The following is an 18,069-nucleotide window of genomic DNA, read 5'->3' as shown; positions in this document are numbered from 1 at the left end:
TAGATCCCCAAGTGACCTCTACACAAAATTTAAGTATTTTATTTGTGAACATTTGGAAACAATCTAAATTAGAAAAGGATGGTCAAACTATATCTCCAAGCCATGTGGTAATAAGGAAAAGTTAAAGTCATGGTTTAGAATTCTCTTTAACTTAAAAACGCGATATAGTGTACTGATAGATATAAAGGGAAAACGTTTGAAGTGTTACGATGTAGGATTACAAGTGATTTTCATTTTATTGATATATTTATTTTCTAAATTCTCTACAATATGAAAGCATAATGTAGATATCAGAAAAATAGTATAATGAAAAATACCAAATTTACCTAATATTCTCTGTAACATAAGCTACTATTAGCATTAGCCTTAAGGTACAGACTGAAAGAAGTCTCTTTAAACCAATACGCACAGACTGTCATTAAAAACTCACTCAACAGCTAGGAATTTAGAATAATGCAGATCTCACTTGAAGGCGCTCACAGGCAAGAGGAGAGGGGGTGCTAACAAGTAATTCCTGAGAGTATAGTGACAGCTCCCAGAGGTATGGGCTCAATATCTAGTCTCCAAATGCCTGAAATGAATGCATATGTCTCTATGCTTTTAATATCAGCTGTTCCGGAAGAATGGATATACAGGGTATTTTCTAAATAAGCTTAAAACAAATCCCAGATGCTTGTCTACACGCGTCAACTGTTTATTTAGTCTACTCTAATTCCACCCACTAAGAAAGGAAAACAATAACTTCCTTAAAAGACTATTTCCCTTTGATAAGAAATCACGTTCCACTAACAGAAAAGTGAAATTAAGACATACCTAGTATGAACTAAATTCTGTAATACTACAAAGCAAGAATTAGGCTTCAGAAGAAAACTTTCAACTGAATTGCACTTGTGGAAAATTGGATGACATAAAATACATAACGCAAAAATTCCTTTAAGATTAATTATTAACTAATCCATACAAGAAAATAACAGACCTCAAACATTTTAAAAAATGTATGACCCATAGTTAGAACATAGATTTTTTGGGGTGCCCGGGGGGCTCAGTCAGTTGGGCATCCAACTTTGGCTCAGGTCATGATCTCACAGTTTGTGAGTTGAAGCCCCGCATCAGGCTCTGTGCTGACAGCTCAGAGCCTGGAATCTGCTTTGGATTCTGTGTCTCCCTCTCTCTCTGCCCCTCCCCCACTTGTGCTCTGTCTGTCTCTGTCTCTGTCACTCTCTCTCTCAAGAATGAATAAACATTAAAAAAAAAAAAAAAAGATTTTTCATTACAATCTAAGTAAGCACACATACACACACATGTAGAAACAAACAGAAGTCTAACGTTACAATTCTTTTTAGCGTATGTAATGCATTATGATTTTCCTATTCCACTTCATTTTTTTAAATTGAAAGCATGCTGGTTGTGTCAACTGAATTAATTTTATTGCCTACTAATGGGTCACCACCTGCAATTTGAGAAATAGTGCTCTAAAATATCACAAGAGTGAAACCATTTCTAGAAACATGATTTCATTCCTGTTGTATCATTGCTCTTCTAATATTCAAGTTATAACAGGTCTCAACCCATATACAATCACCTGTGTGTGGGTGTGAGAACATCTTTTCCCATGTCTAAGATCAAGTGAGCTCTTGATGACTACAATCTTTTCAACCACAAAGGGGAGTTTGCAATTATTACAGAGTTCTTTGTCTGATGGCAATGTGAACAGATTTCCCAAGGTATTACTAATTTCATTGTCAGCCATACTCTCTCATAAATTTTGCTCTTTTCAGCTATGTTTAACTTTTTTATGTTGTGTGTTGCCTGGAATGGAAAAATAAGAGCAGAAGGGTCTAAGTGGTTATGTGAGAATAAAGCTAGTAAGAATGAAGTTGTGATGGTAACTTCAATTATTCAAAATTTTTCGTTTTCTTGAAAGGAAAATGGATAATACTATGCTGATAGAAGACACAGCTATAGATTAGAAGCATAGGACCGAGTTCTGCAAAACTGTTTTATTTATTTATTTATTTTTTTTTTCAATGTTTATTTATTTTTTTGGGGACAGAGAGAGACAGAGCATGAACGGGGGAGGGGCAGAGAGAGAGGGAGACAGAATCGGAAACAGGCTCCAGGCTCTGAGCCATCAGCCCAGAGCCTGACGTGGGGCTCGAACTCACGGACCGCGAGATTGTGACCTGGCTGAAGTCGGACGCTTAACCGACTGCGCCACCCAGGCGCCCCAAAACTGTTTTAGAATCTCTTTAGACCTTATTGCCACCAAGTACAATAATGGAAGCTAATGATAGGACTAATGATCTAAAGAAGATACTTTTGCCTCAGCAGATGAAAGACATTTGGCAGTAAAATAAAAGGAAACACAAGGTACTTATTGTCAAAAAGTCTCTCCGTGTAAACTCCCAAGACGGTGTTTCCTATCAGCTGAAAGAACCACTTAAAATAAACCATTTGAATGCATGAAAATGAAACGAATCATTTCAAGAGGTCCTATCCAAGACTCCTTACATAATGTGAGGCTGTTTCCATCAGGGTGCAAGGGCATGAAACATTTTAAATGTTCACATAAGAAGCATACCTAACAGTAAAAAAAAAAATCTCAAAACCTAATTTAATGCTATCCATTAATGTGCTATAAGTAAAACCACATAGAATTGCAAGAACTGCATAGTTCTTGGTCACTCTCTTGTTCTGTGATTCCCAAGGAAAAGTTAAAGATCACAGAAGGGGTGTGGGTGTGGGGGAAGAGGGCTTGCACACCTATTGCTTTTCTAATTTCATAAATTATTTCCATATACTTAAGAGGTGACAGATGACAATGGTTAGGACACTGGGCTCCTGCCCAGTACTGACCGTTTGACCTTAGATAAGTCCCTTTACCTCTCTTAAAGAGCTACAATTCATCATCACAGAGACAATGATATCGTCCCCCTCCCTCGACACACAGGGTTATCATGAGCATTAAGTGAGATAATGGTAGTAAAGTATTAAGCATAAAGGCTAGCATACAGTAAGCATTCAAAATATTTTAACTGCCATATTTTTATTTAAAACTACCACACATATTAAAGTAGCAAGAATATTGCTTTGGGTTTGCTGACTTTGTCCAAGTTCCCTCACTCACTGGCTCCATGATCTTAAGAAATTACCATTTTCTTGTGTATTAATTTTCCTCATCTTTAAAAAGCCTAACCACACATGTACCTGGGTGGCTTAGTCAATTAAGCATCCGACTCTTGATTTCAGCTCAGGTTATGATCTCACAGTCATGAGATCAAGCCCCATGTCAGGCTCCACACTGAGCGTGGAGCCTGCTTTGGATTCTCTCTCTTCCTCTTTAAATAAATAAACAAACATTAAAAAAGAGCCTGACCACAATTGGGCATGGTAAAGATGAGTGAGCCTGTGTTAAGGGTTCGAGAGTCTGTCAGAAGCTTTAATTAGAATGCTCCCTGCCCCATTATGTATCCAGGGCCCCACTGACTGCTAGGACAGCATCTCCCAAAGTGGGCACTGTATGCTTTTGAGTCCTTGGGAAACTTAAAAGGAGGTCAAGCCTTCATCTCCAAAAAAAGATCTGCAAGATAAATTTTACCAGTAGAATTTTACCTTCTTCTTTGCCGCAGGCCATCTCACAGCCCTTAGAGTGCACAGTGACGTTCTCACAACAGACACAGGTTGGAATATTCTCAGGGAACCCCTTCCTCAGTGGGTGTCTCCTGATGTAGTGTTCCATAGGGCACATGGCCGGCCAACTCCTGGGCTAGGCTCTCAAAAATGGGATGCACACTGGGATTCCATGATGGGGCTTCTGGGATTAAGGCTGAGATGCAGAGAAGTGGATTCTGGCCTTGAGACTTTAAAGAACGATACTGAAATTATACTATGTGAATCTGATAATTCAAAAGGACGAATTTTCCCACTGTTGTGAACTCACAAGTGCTGTGGGGGAAATATGTAACAAATTGGATGCATTCTTTAAGAGAAGTTGCTTAATTTCAGAGATAAAAAGGGGAAAAAACTTGTTTGTACAGCAAAACAAGTCTAAGACAACTATTTTATCTCTGTTGAATAGATGCTTAGGATAAGGAAGTTAGAGAAAAGCAGCTGCTGACCTTTACCAATAATGTCAGGATGTTGATGTAATGTCCAAGTTGCAATTGCTGGGGGTGAAGATAAACGCGGGAAATCTTTCCTGTCTCTACCATGCGCTATATTTTCTAACCTTGGTTCCATGTTAAATATACACACCGCCAATATCCAGATAAAGTGTAAATGGACATTGACTTTTCTCTCTGGAGTAAAAAAAAAAAAAAAAATCCAGTATACCAAGTGTGGATAAAGTTAATCTCAGTTCGTTAAAACTATAAACATCTCTCTCTCTCTCTCTCTCTCTCTCTCTCTCTCACACACACACACACACACACACACACACACACTGTCACTTTTCCAGATACATTTTTCAAAAACTCAGCAAGAACCAAAATGTTATTGGAATAGTTAAAAAAAAAAAATCGCCATAATATTGTGAAAATGCTAATAACACCTGGCATTTACTAAACATTTATTATAAAAGGTGGCAGATAGAGTATTCTAAGGGACTTTATGTTACTGAATCTTCTTATAAGCGTATTTTACCGATAATAAATATTAGTTCCCTTTTTAAAATTATGAAACATTTCATACATACACATACAGACATATAGAAAGTAATATCTCAAACATCCAAGAATATACCCCATAGCTTGTAAGATAGGCCATTTCCAATAGAGAACAACTGAAGACCCCAACACCCCTTTTCCATCCCACATCCCTCTTGTTATTGCCCCTGTTCTATGTGTGAAGAAGATGAGGCTCTGAGAAGCCGGGTAACTTGGCCCAGGTGGCTGAGCTGGCACCTGAACCTCTCCTGAATTCCAGAAACCATGGACCTCAGTCCCTGCGCTTTAAGGCTGCAGCTGCTAAAGTCACCCAATGTGGAGGTGAGGAAACTGAGGCAGACAGACTTAAGACTTGCCCATGCTCACATGACTGCTGAGCAGCACCATTAGTATTAAAACCCACATTATTTTTTTATAGTCTTACTCTTCTTGTCTCAAAATTAACATGAGGAAAGTAGCCATGTTTAATTCAGGGATTCTTGTAAAACTTATGAGAAACTCTATCACCCTCTCTCTTTAATTATTTAAGCAAGTACTTTTTACCACACTATTAAGGGACAGTCTAATGAGAGGTGACTATTTTACCTCTAACAAAGGTTGTTCACTTTTCTTAGCACCAAGGTGGCTCCTAAAAGATGCTCTGTAAATGAAGTTTTCAGTGGATCAAAGTGCTGCTTCTTAACCTTCTGTGGGCACACCAGTCATCTTGGGATCTGGGTAATAGGCAGGGCCTGGAAATTCTGTGCGTTCAAAAGGTTCTTGGTAATGATTATTTTGCTGATGCCTGAAAGATATACTCTGAATAGCAAGAGACTTAAAGAGCCCTTATTAATTAATTCCTATTAATAGATAGGGACCAGGGGTTCCTGGATGGCTCAGTCAGTTAAGCATCAGACTTTGGCTTACATCAGGATCACACAGTTGGTGGGTTTGAGCCCCACGTCTGGTTCTGTGCTGACAGCTCGGAGCCTGGAGACTGCTTAGGATTTTGTGTCTCCCTCTCTCTCTGCCCCTCCCCCACTCACACTCTATCTCTCAAAAATAAATGTTAAAAAATTTTTAAAAAATAGGGATCTTGCAGTGAACCTTTTCAAAAATGAAAAATTCTTGAGATACCAGTTTTATATGGTTTTATTTTAATATCTATTCCTAAAATTGGAACAAGTCTATATTCTTAACTCTTTGACACTTATTTTCATGATTTCATTTATAAGTCTAGAACAGGCAATAAGAAATTTCAGGATCTACATTTAAGCCAGGGTGACATTTCTGACACCTGGAAAAAAGTGTCAATTTAGAAATTATTTAGGGGTAACTGGGTGGTTCAGTCTGTTAAGAGACCAACTTCAGCTCAGGTCATGACCTCACAGTCTGAGAGTTCGAGTCCCATGTCAGGTTCTGTGCTGACAGCTCAGAGCTTGGTGCCTGCTTCTGATTCTATGTCTCCCTCTCTCTTTGCCCCTTCCCTGCTTGCTCTCTGTCTCTGTCTCTGTCTCTCTCTCAAAAATAAACATTAAAAAAATTTTTTTAAAGAAATTATTTGAGCATATGGTAGAAAATACACAAAGAAATAGGATGAGAAATTTTCTAGGAATGTACACATATGTACCATATAGAAGTAAAAAGCAATCAATGTTTACTGACCAGAAAATAGCAAATCTCAGTTAGGAAAGAAATGGTATCTTATCATGCATCTACTGAAGTATGAAACATTAAGAGTTGATGGAGGAAAAAATAAACTTTATAAGCTCATATCACATTGCACAGTCCCCAAAAAGTATACTGCCTTTGTACATTCCACATCTTGTACCACAGACTTCATCACAATGCAATAAAAACACATGGTTAACTACTAATTGAGACTTGAAAAAGTCTTAATATTTCTGGAGCAAATGTGATCACCTCTAAGAGAAACCAAAGACTATTAAAGATTTATTGCATAAATAGCTTCCTGAAAATGTGTTTCTCTAAGACTTAACTTGATCTCCCCAGGACCTGAGCTTTCCTAGAAGATGAAGGACAGGAGACCATCCTAAGGTATCTAGGATTGTAGGACATGCACCTGTATCCCATTATGGACACTCAAAGTGAGTGTGTCTCGGGAAGCCTGGGTGGCTCAGTCGGTCGGTTAGGCATCCGACTTTGGCTCAAGTCATGATCTCATCATTTGTGAGTTCAAGCCCCGTATTGGGCTCTAACAGCTTGGAGCCTGAAGCCTGCTTTGGATTCTGTGTCTCCCTCTCTCTCTGTCCTTCCCCCGTTCTCACTCTGTCTCTCTCTGTCTCTCAAAAGCTGAATAAAAGTTAAAAAAAATTTTTTTTTAAAAAGTGAGTGTGCCTGGGGTAAATGATTCAATCTTTCTGATCTCAGTTCCTTTCTTTCATAGCTCTCAGAACTGTTGGGATTCAATTAGATGCAAAAACCACTTGATAAATCAACATACCTATGAAGGTAGGGTTTTAAATTTTTATTGACATAAAAAAATCTACACGGAAAAGCAATGATCGATGGATGCTTACACCACCAAATGAAATGTTGATGGGGAAGAGTAATTTTACTGAGTAAGAAACTATCATTCCACAGACTATTTACAGGTCATAAAGGAAAAAGGCAGCTTCACAATGGAGGGATCAAGCTGTCACTTCCTGAAGTCACTGATCATTTTTAGCATGATAGAAAGTGGGACAATAATAACAATAATAATGTATGCATCTTGAGACACAATCAGCAGCACATGACACCTTTGTGGTACTTTCACCAAAAACACTTAGCATTAATCTAATCAAGTCTTTAGGTCTAATTTCAAGGTTATAGAGAATTACAGTGGCTAGCGCACCAAGTAAAAAACATAAAACTCAAAAGCCAGTTGGTCTAATTTAAGATTGATCTGTGTCACAAAATAGCTGAACCTGATTTCCTTGCAGGAAAACAAAACACATGTGTGTAGCGGTCACTGGTACCTAAAAAGTGACTTAAGAGATAGAATAACTAACTGTAACGTGTGGACCTCGTTTGGATCTTTCTTCGTATAAAGCAGCAGTAAAAAGACATGTTTAGATCAACTGGGTAAATTTGAATATAACTTGACTATTAGATGATATTAAGACGGCACCATCAATATTTTTAGGGGTGTTCAGTGCACTGTAGTAATATAAGAGACTATTTAGAAACGCAAATGAAATATTTGGGAGAGAAATGCCATTTGGTCTTTAACAGATGTCAAATACCTCAGGGAGGGGAAGTTTTTCTGTTAAGATCTTAAGTAATACAGCACAGCAACTGTAGCAAAGAGGATGAAAAGGGTGGGGGGGGGGTAAGAAGATGAAAAACAGAAAGAGAAAAGAATTTCCTGCCCACAAGGCAAGAAGGTTTCATAGATTTTTAGACCCTAGGGAGCTAGGAGCAACAGTCGATACTGGGGCATTTCTCTATCTGGAGGCTATCTTCAATTTTAGTCTCTTGGCAAAGCAAGGGCTTTTTCAGGGGGGAGAAAAGGCAAATCAAATCATGGTCCATGTAATTCTCAAAATAAGCAGCCTCTGTTCTAAACTCCTCAGAATGGGAGCAATTCAATAAACAGCTCTCATGTTTCAGTGGTCCTATGGACTATTAAGTCTCAAAAGTTTCTTCTTTTGGGCTGAAATCAACCACATTTCAATATGAGGCAAGTTTGCTTTTGTGAAAAGCCATAAGAAGGCTGAATTAAATCCATTCAGCCATTTAAAAATTGAGTCTCACAGAGATTTTACCTACATTTCCCATAGGAAGTTTTACGCACTAGTAATTCAAATTTACTGTACTTAACTTTTAATATCCATTGGCCTTGTACTTTGACAGAATAGCGAAATACAGTTTTCTTTCCCTTTTTTCAAGAATAAGAGTGCTCTTTAAAAAATAATTCATATACAACTTTTAGGCATATCCACTAAACAGACTTAATCATGAAATGGAACTAGATTAGTACTAATATCCAAGGATTTTAATTTTGTGATGAAAGAGAGACTGTTCTTTTCCCTTCCTGTAAAATGTAAATATGTTGGCCACTGAATTAAAAGGCCATAATAGTGGTTGTAATTGGAGTTGGAAAATGGATATAAAACCATATAAAACAAATGTGGTTATCAGTAAAGATAAACTCCAAATAGTCTAATCATTGACAAAGTTGAGTCCTTTAAGTATGAATTAAGAATCTCATCCAGGAAGGACCAAGAAATCTTACCTTTCTGATACTTACTACATTCAGAGTAATAATTTTCTCAAATATAGTACGGGCAAATTTCTTCTGACTCCAAAAGCAAGGAAGGGTTATTTGAAACACACAAAAGACAAAAATCTGGACAAGACCCATAGCCAATTGGACAAGACAAAAATTCCATTTTCCCATTAGATATTCCTCAGTAGCAATAAAGGACTTGAAAATGAGTTTTTGGTTTCCCTGAAGGCTAATTCTAAATATAAATATAAACTTAGAATTTTTTCCCCAAACAGTATGGTGAAAGCTTTTAATAAAATGTGAAGTTGAAAAAGAAGCAGAATATAAAAGCATGTACAGACTAGGTAGTAGAATGAGTACCCAGGTATTAGTTTTATTGTTGTTCTTTACACCTTACACATATTTAGAAATGAAATTTTATTACCCAATATTTAGTAAAAAAAAAAAAAAAGTAGATAGTATATAAGTATGTGTGTGCATATGTACATTGGTTGTGGGGATATATATTTGTATTTGTGTGTGTGTGTGTGTGTGTGTGTGTGTGTGTGTGTGTGCCAAAAACCTGTCCTTACTGGTTCTCTGTGTAACAGTTTCCTTGCAGGATTACGGTGTGTCAGTACAATATTATTTATCGACACCCTGCTTTATTCCACAACTGTTGTGCCTTGTAAGCATTGGGGAATATGTTTGGGAAAGCAGTCAGGAAAGAAAGTCCCATCCTAAGAGAAATTTTTTTGTTTTTGATTTTGTTTTTTGTGGGGTTTTTTTTTGGGGGGGGGGTGAAGCTCCAATGTAGCTTTATAAAAAGGTTGAAATGGGGTAAAATAAAATCACTTAGCTAATACCTTGTTTCAAGGTTATTCTTTGCAGCTTTTCTTACAAAAAAAATCCATCTAAGCTAAAATTACCACACGTAAGACACAAGACATTTCTGCACATATTAGGTACAATTTCACACAGCATAAAAGCTCCCAGAGAGATAGTTCACAAAGGCTAGATTAATAGATCAAGTTGAAATGGCAGTAAACACTCAAGGCATACATGACAATGTGGTTTAATACAGTGATAATGTCACAAATGTCTAAACACTGTCCCAGTGATTTTCAAGGTGAAATAGGCCCCTGATGCCCTCAATGTATAAGCATCTGGAGATCTTGGGGACCTCTGACTCACCTGCTCCAATACCACCTGCTGCAATATTCTTAAGACCGCCAGTGCCTAACTCATGGAAGCTTTCCTGGTGCTGCCTGTAAAGGAGTCTCAAAGATTCTCAAACCTTTTCAGAGTTGAATTTAATTATTTTCTTGAATACGTTCAGAGTGTTTCCTAAGTCATCACAATAGTCATGTATGCAATTCTGTTTACAACAACTTAGTGAATATCACCATTCACTTCATTCTCTCAAACCTCAGCCACACCATTCATGTGCCGACGTAGGAAATAGTTATCTGGAACCCTTTCTCTACCAGGAACTGTACCAGGTGCTGGTGGAGACTATAAAAAGCTCCTTTTATCTCTACTCTCCCCTATTATCCTCCCTTCCCCCTTACCCCTGGCCAAAAAACAAACAACAACAACAACAACAAAACCAAAAAACAAAAATAAACTCTCTTCAATCCAACTGAAAGGCAAGTTTGACAGCTGGTCTGGATTCAGCATACTAGAGCTCACAGTTAAAATTTATTTCTACATTGGGCTAGAAATCGCCATGTGGGTTTTTCCCAACAATTAAGTCTCTCCCACTTCCCTACCCCCACGGCAAACAACTATTTTTTTATATATATACAAAGCAGAGAACATCTGGAAAATGACATCAACATGACTCTTCAGTTGCAAAAAGACAAGATTACGCCATAGTCTAAAGAAAAAAAAATCTGAAGGTCTGGTGATATTTATGGGTTTCTCCTCAAAGCCAAACTTCAAATATACCAGAATGAATTCTTCTATTTCAAACCCATATTTCAGACTTTTTGTCTATAAATAACAATGGGACTAGACATAGAATTTTATTACTTTGTCTTGTTCTGGTTTTGAGTCTCAGCTTTGAGTCTTTAACAACAGGGCAGGAACTGTGTTTCCACTGCATCCCCCCCCCCCACCCCCCGCCCCGTCCTCACGGAGCACACATCCCCTCCTGAGCCCCATCATATGGTGGCCACTGTTCAAAGCACAAAGTTCCTCCCAGACCTGACATTCTTCTAGGGGGAAGTCAGACAAATTAAATAAAAGGGTAAATGATATATTCTGTTGGAAGATGATAGTGCTCCCAAGAAAAATGAAAGCAGGGAAGGTGGGGAGAAGGAGTCCTGGGGGATGGCAGGAGGGTTACAGGTGATTAGGGACATTCTCCCTGAGAAAGTAACATCTGAACAAAGACTGAAGGGGGAGGGAGTGATGTAGATATTTGGGGCAGGCCTATTCTAGGCAACATGTGCAAAGGCTCTAAGGCAGAAGAATGTCTGCTATCTTTGAAAAATGGCAAGAAATCCAGTATGGCTGGGAGTATGGGGGAGCATGGAAGAAAATGAGGTCCTAGAAGCAGTGGGGGAGGCAGAACAAAGGGACCCCATACTTTTCAAATTAGTAGTAATAAACAGAAATGAAAAGTAAGATAGCTGGCATTCATTGAGCTTTTACCATGTGCTAAGTGCAACTCCGGAGAGGTTATGTTATTATCTCCTTAAAAAACACGAAATTTGTTACTCTAATATGTATAGGGTAGACTTTATGCTACAGGACACACATAGCAGTAAGTCCAAAACTTTACAGGAAATATTTCCATATTTCCCTGAACAAGCTGTTTTGGTTTTGTTCTTTCTGCCTTAACATGACTAAAACCTTTGATATATGGTACAGTTAATTTCACTTTCCCATGCGTCTTAAAAATAAAAACATAATTCCTTATAAATGTCAGATGTCTAGCCTATTTCCAAGTTATGTTTTGTGTGTGATTTTCAAGTCTGTTTCAGTACCACAAGTTTAAGGAGTTCAACTTATAAAATAAAAAGTTAATAAATACAGTTCAGGACACTATTCAGAGTTCAAATCATAATAGCATCCCTTGGTTTAATGAATCCTTTAACACAACTTCCTTTCTGAACTATATGGTGCAACTTAATGTTTCTGAGTGGTACAAATTACATCTACTGTAGCCAAAAGGCACCGTCCATGCTCTGCTGGCATGTTCTCTTCTTTCTGATGTTCTTTCATTTAAAAGGCATCCTTGCCACCCAGCTGACAGGGCATCTGGGTGGCTCAGTTGGTTAAGTGTCCAACTTTGGCTCAGCTCATGATCTCATGATTTGTAGGTTTGAGTCCCACATCGGGCTCTGTGCTGACAGCTCAGAGCCTGGAGCCTGCTTCAGATTCTCTGCTTTAGATTCCGTCTCCCTCTCTCTCTGCCCCCACCCCCAACCTGTGCTTGTGCTCTCTTTCTCTCAAAAATAAATAAATAAATAAACATTTTTTTAAAAAAGGCATCCTTACATACAGAAATAAAGCATTCCAAGGGGCTGGGCTTGCTAACCAAATTAATTAATGGAAGCACCAGATGAACCTTCATAAAGAATTTCAGTAGATTCTTTATTACTTAGTTTCTACTAATTAGGAAACAATTTGAAGATAATCTCCTAAACATGAAGAGATTGTTCAGTTCAACCCAAGAAACATTTACTGAGCACCTCTGTCAGGTGCCAGGATGATGACGACAATCCCAGTCACTCCCTCAAGAACTTACAGACTAAAGGGCAGACAGAACCCCAGACCTCAGAGATGATGGAAAGTCTGGGGTGGATGCAAACACTGATACAGAAGCTACCCATATAAACTTGTGCTTACCTTTTAAGAAGCCACTCACCTAGAACATCAGACATCTGCTGTCCCATCTCTAACCAAATATACACAAGTGATGACTTAAGAACAGACCTTCCAATAGTAACAAATAAGAGTTGGGCAGAATTTTTAAGGCAATTTTTAAGTAACCAGTTCTATGCTTACAAGTTTCCTTAGACACTGATTGCTTATTTTTACTCTTCACTAACACTTGAATCACAAAGAGGAAATCTTTCATACACATCTCCAAATATTTTGGGGAAGGGAGAATCAGGGATGTCTAGTTAGCACAAAATCTTCACATGAATTAGGGTATTTTATTCTCAAAACTTATAATAAAGGTAAGAAGACTTAAGTCCAAGCCTACAGATTTATAGTAATTGAATCAATACTAAAGATTAACTTATATGTGGTGTTATGAAGTTCAAAAACCATGTGAAACAATCTGTATAAATATCTCAATTTAGTTAACTAGGTCCAGAGGAGCAGGGCAGAAGAAGCAGCAGACGTCAGACCAAATCCTGCTCATCAGGTCCTATTGTCTGGGGCCTGGCAGGCTATAAACACTAGAAGAGGTAGCTATATATATAGAGAGAGAGAGAGAGAGCGCGCGCAAAAGCACCAGATAGGCAAGCGTCAGCCCTACAAAGGAACCAGTATAGCTTCTCCAGACTCTGACATAAAAAACTGGAATAATTTCACTGACTAGGCTTATAAATATTCAGATTAAAGTATCACATTCATTTCCTGAAACAGAACACAATGAATGAAAGTGTAATATTAAATTGTCCATGACACAGATGGTAGCCATTTATCATAATCCTTACATTATAAAATGTTTCCGCCATCTCAAAGCTGATTTGAATCAGAATTACCTGGGGGAATTTTTTTTTAAGTGCATATTCCCAGGCCCCACCCCATGGGCGATTCTGATTCACAATGCGGAGCTGGGGCTTTACAAAGCTTCCCGAGACAGTCGTGATCAGGCAGGTTGGGACCCGAGAAGCACCAGACTAGGCTGACTCCAAGAATAATGAAGGTAAAATGGAACAAACGGTCCTCTTCTCATCAAAAACAGACTGTTATGCCAGGGCTGCCCTCTTGTAAACATGAAGATGGCTAATAACACCTATGACCACCATCCAACCACAGCCAGTAGCGTATCTCAAGACCAAATGTGTGTGCCTGCTTAAACTTAGGGACACTTGCCAAACAGGTGACCCAGGGCTAATTGGGAACATCACAGATGTGAGAAATATTCAAAAAAAAAAAAAATCACTGATTATTGCTTCATTCAAGAGGTATCAGAACCAGAGTTCCTAGGAGATTTTTTTTTTTTTCAGTAAATGTCCCAAATCTAAGTTTTGCTTTTTTTGTGTGATTGAATACTTATGGCTTTTACTGGTTCTTTTAACATCCTAAACATATAGGATGTTTCATGGAAACTCGAATGACATCATCTTCCACCAGTCAACTGCTATAAAATCTCAAATTTGAAGCTCAATAAAAAATCTAAGCAATCACACTTGTTCCCTGAGAACTGCTCTACCAAGCACCTGTTCACCAGCCTGGATGATCTTGCACATCTGAAAGTTCTTTGTAAAGATGGATGGCAGTTTTGGCCAGATTAGTACAGGGACAGTGTCACAGGGATTCACAGACCTGCAGTATTAAACTTGCATCTTCGGGAAGCACCTGGGTGGCTCTGTTGGTTCAGCACCTGACTCTTGATTTTGGCTCAGGACACGATCTCATGGTTGGTAAGATCAAGCCCAGGATCCAGCTCCCTGATGGGTAGAGCCTGCTTGGGATTCTCTTTCTCTCTTTCTCTCTCTCTATCCCTCTCCCACTCTTCCCCCCTCTCTCTCTGAAATAAATAAACTTAAAAAGATAAAGTTGCATCTTCAACAGTGATGAAAAACATTTTTTAAGTGCTTAAAATACCTGTGATCAAAATCCTACATATTCAATAAAAGCATACATGTTTTTTAAATTTTTTATAACGTTTATTCATTTTTGAGAGACAGAGTGTGAGAGTGGGTGGGGCAGAGAGAGGGAGACACAGAATCTGAAGCAGGCTCCAGGCTCAGAGCTGTCAGCACAGAACCAGACTTGGGTCTGGAACCCACCAACTGTGAGATCATGACCTGAGCCAAAGTCCAACCCTTAGCCGACTAAGGCACCCAGGTGCCCCCAAAGCGTACATATTTATTAAATTTTTAGGACATGCATAGCATTCTATTAGTGCCAAGGCATATTTTGTCTAAACTTCAGCTTTGAAACAAATAAACTGGTATGTAAGCAAACTTAGGAACCACCAGTAACATCTTAAGTAGCCATGCTTCAGACTGGGAATGGATACGTGGTTCAGTAGGAAAAAAAAAAAAAAAAAAAGCCAGCATTTGGTTTAGCAGTGAAACTTGCTTCATTAGAAAACACGGGTGGGGGTGGGAGAGCTGTCAAAATATTCTAGATGGTTAGTGCTATTCAATAACCTCGGTTGTATAGGGGCAGAAGTAGGGAAGGAAAGAAACATGAACTGAAAAGCCGCAGAAAGCTGCCCTATCAGGAAAGAACTAATTAACAAGGATTTGTCTAGGGCTGGTGAAACGGCTTACTGCTTTAATCAGGTGGATGCGCAGAGGCAAACTGGGCTGTGGATTAACTAATTACGTCCAACCTGAAACCAAGGACCAGGTCCACAGAAAGAGCAGCCTGGTCGGGAGTTGACTCGCTCAAACACCCAAGAAGGAGCCACAGGACTCCAACTTGGGGCGCAGGCGGCACACGAGTGAGGAGCGGCAGGGCGGCCCGCCGGCCCCCTGGCCACAACCCCGGGGAAACATCTGCCCCCGGTTCCTACAAGCCGCGAACGCACCCGCTAGGATCGCAGCCGCGCACGGAGGGCCCCGGTCGCCCAGCAGCTCGGCAGCCTTGTCAAGGGAGGCTTGGGCGCAGCGTCCCCACACACGACTCTCCCCTGTGGCGGCCGGGGTCGCCACCTCGGGGCCATGTCACTTCTCCCGGGGCCGGCGGAGTCAGGAAGTCTGGGAGCCGAGTGAGCCCGGCTTCGCGGCAAGAAGAGCGAACGCGGGCAGGCGTCGAGTTGCTTCTCTCGTTGAGCGGAGAAGGAAGGAGTTGGGTGGGGGAACGATCCGAAATTCAGTAACTTATTTTATACTCGAGCCGCCGTCGGCCAGAAAGGGCAGGACTCCTCGGGGTGCAGGCGGAGACCCCACTTCCTCCCGCGCCGGGTCCCTCCAGGCCCGGCCCGGCCCACCCCCGCCGGCCGCGCTCCACTCACCCAGCTCGCCCGCCTGCAGCCGGAGCGGGGCGGAGACCACAAGCAGGAGGGCCAGGAGACCGCGGGCGCCCGCCACCATGGCCCCCCCGGGCGCCAGCCTGGCTCGCTCGGCCTCCCCTAGGCGGGCGCAGAGGCTCCGCTGCCCCGGCCGGGCCGCCTCCTCCGCGGCCGAGCGCGCCGCCGGGACTGGGCGCAGCCGCGGCCCCGCACCGAATCCCATTGGGGCGGCTGGGAGCCCAGCCCGGCGGGGGCGTCGCCCGCCCCGCCCAGCCCAGCCCAGCCCAGCCCAGCCCCGCGCGCCGGCCCCCAAAGGAGGAAGTCGAGCTCCCTGGCGGCTGCTGGCCGAGAGGCCGGAGGCGCACCAGACTCGGCCCGCGGTCTCCAGTAGGTACCCGGCGCTCCTCGCTTCACTCTCCCCTTTTCTTCCGCCGCTCTTCCCCCAATGCACGTGAACCTGGGAGACCGAGGGACACCTGGCCTGAGGACCTGCCCTGAGCCCCGCTGTGCCTAGGTCCTCCCCAGAGTTCCGGAGCGCGCGGTGGGTGCGTCAGAAAGGCTGCTCTCCACCAGGGCTTTGCCAACCCCACGGGGGCGGGCAAGCCAGGAGAGCAGCACTGGAGAACTCGAAATGTTGTTTGATAGGTTGATGATGGTGACAATTAAAATGTAATTCAAGTCCCTCCATTCATTCATTCAAAAGTTATTAAGTTCCAGCAGTGTGGCAGGCAGGCACAGTGCTAAATAAACCCTTGTGACACTTGCAGACGTTAAAAATAATCAGGCAAGTGTATAATGCAAATTGCAGTAGGTAACATGAAGACTACTTGGGGAGCACATTCAGGAAGATCTAATTAGATGGCGGGTGAAGAGACCGCGGGGGAGCAATCAGCCAGGAGAGGCCTCACTTAAAAAGTGGCTTCTAAACTGAGACTGAGTGGGATTTGGGAAAGCAGAGGGCGGGGGACTGGAAGACAGCCGCAGAGTGCGAAGGAACTGAGGGAGGAAAAGGCCAGGGTGTCTGGAGCAGGGTGCACAGGTGGTTACATGGCAAGAGGTGGAAGCCCGTGCACGCAGCAGGGGCCAGAACGTGGAGGGCCTGGAAGGCCACGTAAAGGCTGTTTAACTTGACCCTCGGACTAGAGCAGCCACGGAAGGTTCGGACGCGCGAACTGATTCTCCGGGGGTGTGGAGAGGGGCTGGGCGGGGCTGGGGGAGGGCAAGCATGAAGAGTGGAGATTTACAAGGCTATTACAGAGTAGTTGAATGGGGAAGCGGCAGTGCAAATGAACGTGGACAGATTAAATACATATTTTAAAGACTGTGATACCTTCAGCCTGCTTGTGCTTCCTCCACTGCTGCACCCTGCAATTTTCCTAGGTGACACGCGGCCATAGTTAACACCTGCTAGTCCCCCCAGAGGTCCAATATTCGCCAGCCGCATGCTCTTTGGATACCCGGATAGACTCTGTTTATACATGCATTCATTTTTTCGCCTGTCATTATTTTTTAACCAGGTAAAAACCCTGTTGAAATTTCCAGTGAGTTTGTCTTTGGGCTTTGCTTTCTCAAAGACGGCAGAGCCTACGGGAAAGAGCTTGGACTTTAGAAATGAGGCTGATCCAAGCCTGAATCCCGGATCAGCCACTGACTAGGATTGATCCTCTCTGGGCCTCACTTTTTTGGGGGAATAGAATACGTAATTGTCCTGGCTGTCACAGTGAGGAAATAAAGTATGTATATACAGTTCTAGCATGTAAGAAGTAATAAATAGGTTTATCACATTTGTATTAAAAGTAAATTCAGGGGTACCTTGGTGGCTCAGTCAGTTAAGCAAGGGGCTCTGGATTTGGGCTCAGGTTATAATCTCACATTTGTGAGATCCAGCTCCCACTCCCACCGCGTGGGTCTCCTTGCTGACAGCAGGGAGCCTGCTTGGGATTCTCTCCCTCCCTCTCTCTGCCCCTTCCCTGATCCTGTGCTCTCTCTCTCTCAAAATAAATATTAAAAAATATATATTTAAAAGTAAATTCACACCCATGAAAATATTGAATATTCTC

General features: G+C 41.5%; 1 protein-coding gene across 1 annotated transcript in view; it reads right to left on the bottom strand.

The window, feature by feature from the left end:
- The window catches only part of DCBLD1 (discoidin, CUB and LCCL domain containing 1), a 67,410-nt gene extending 50,994 nt beyond the window's left edge, over window positions 1-16,416 (bottom strand). Inside the window, exon 1 of the mRNA XM_045499394.1 lies at window positions 16,013-16,416. Coding sequence (XP_045355350.1) covers window positions 16,013-16,232 — 220 coding nt within the window. The 5' untranslated portion in view covers window positions 16,233-16,416. The remainder of the gene's footprint in view (window positions 1-16,012) is intronic.
- Between the last annotated feature and the right edge of the window lie 1,653 nt (window positions 16,417-18,069).

The sequence above is a fragment of the Leopardus geoffroyi genome, chromosome B2 (assembly GCF_018350155.1).
Source record: "Leopardus geoffroyi isolate Oge1 chromosome B2, O.geoffroyi_Oge1_pat1.0, whole genome shotgun sequence".
Lineage (NCBI taxonomy): Eukaryota > Metazoa > Chordata > Mammalia > Carnivora > Felidae > Leopardus > Leopardus geoffroyi.
This window is presented reverse-complemented; position numbering and strand designations above follow the sequence as displayed.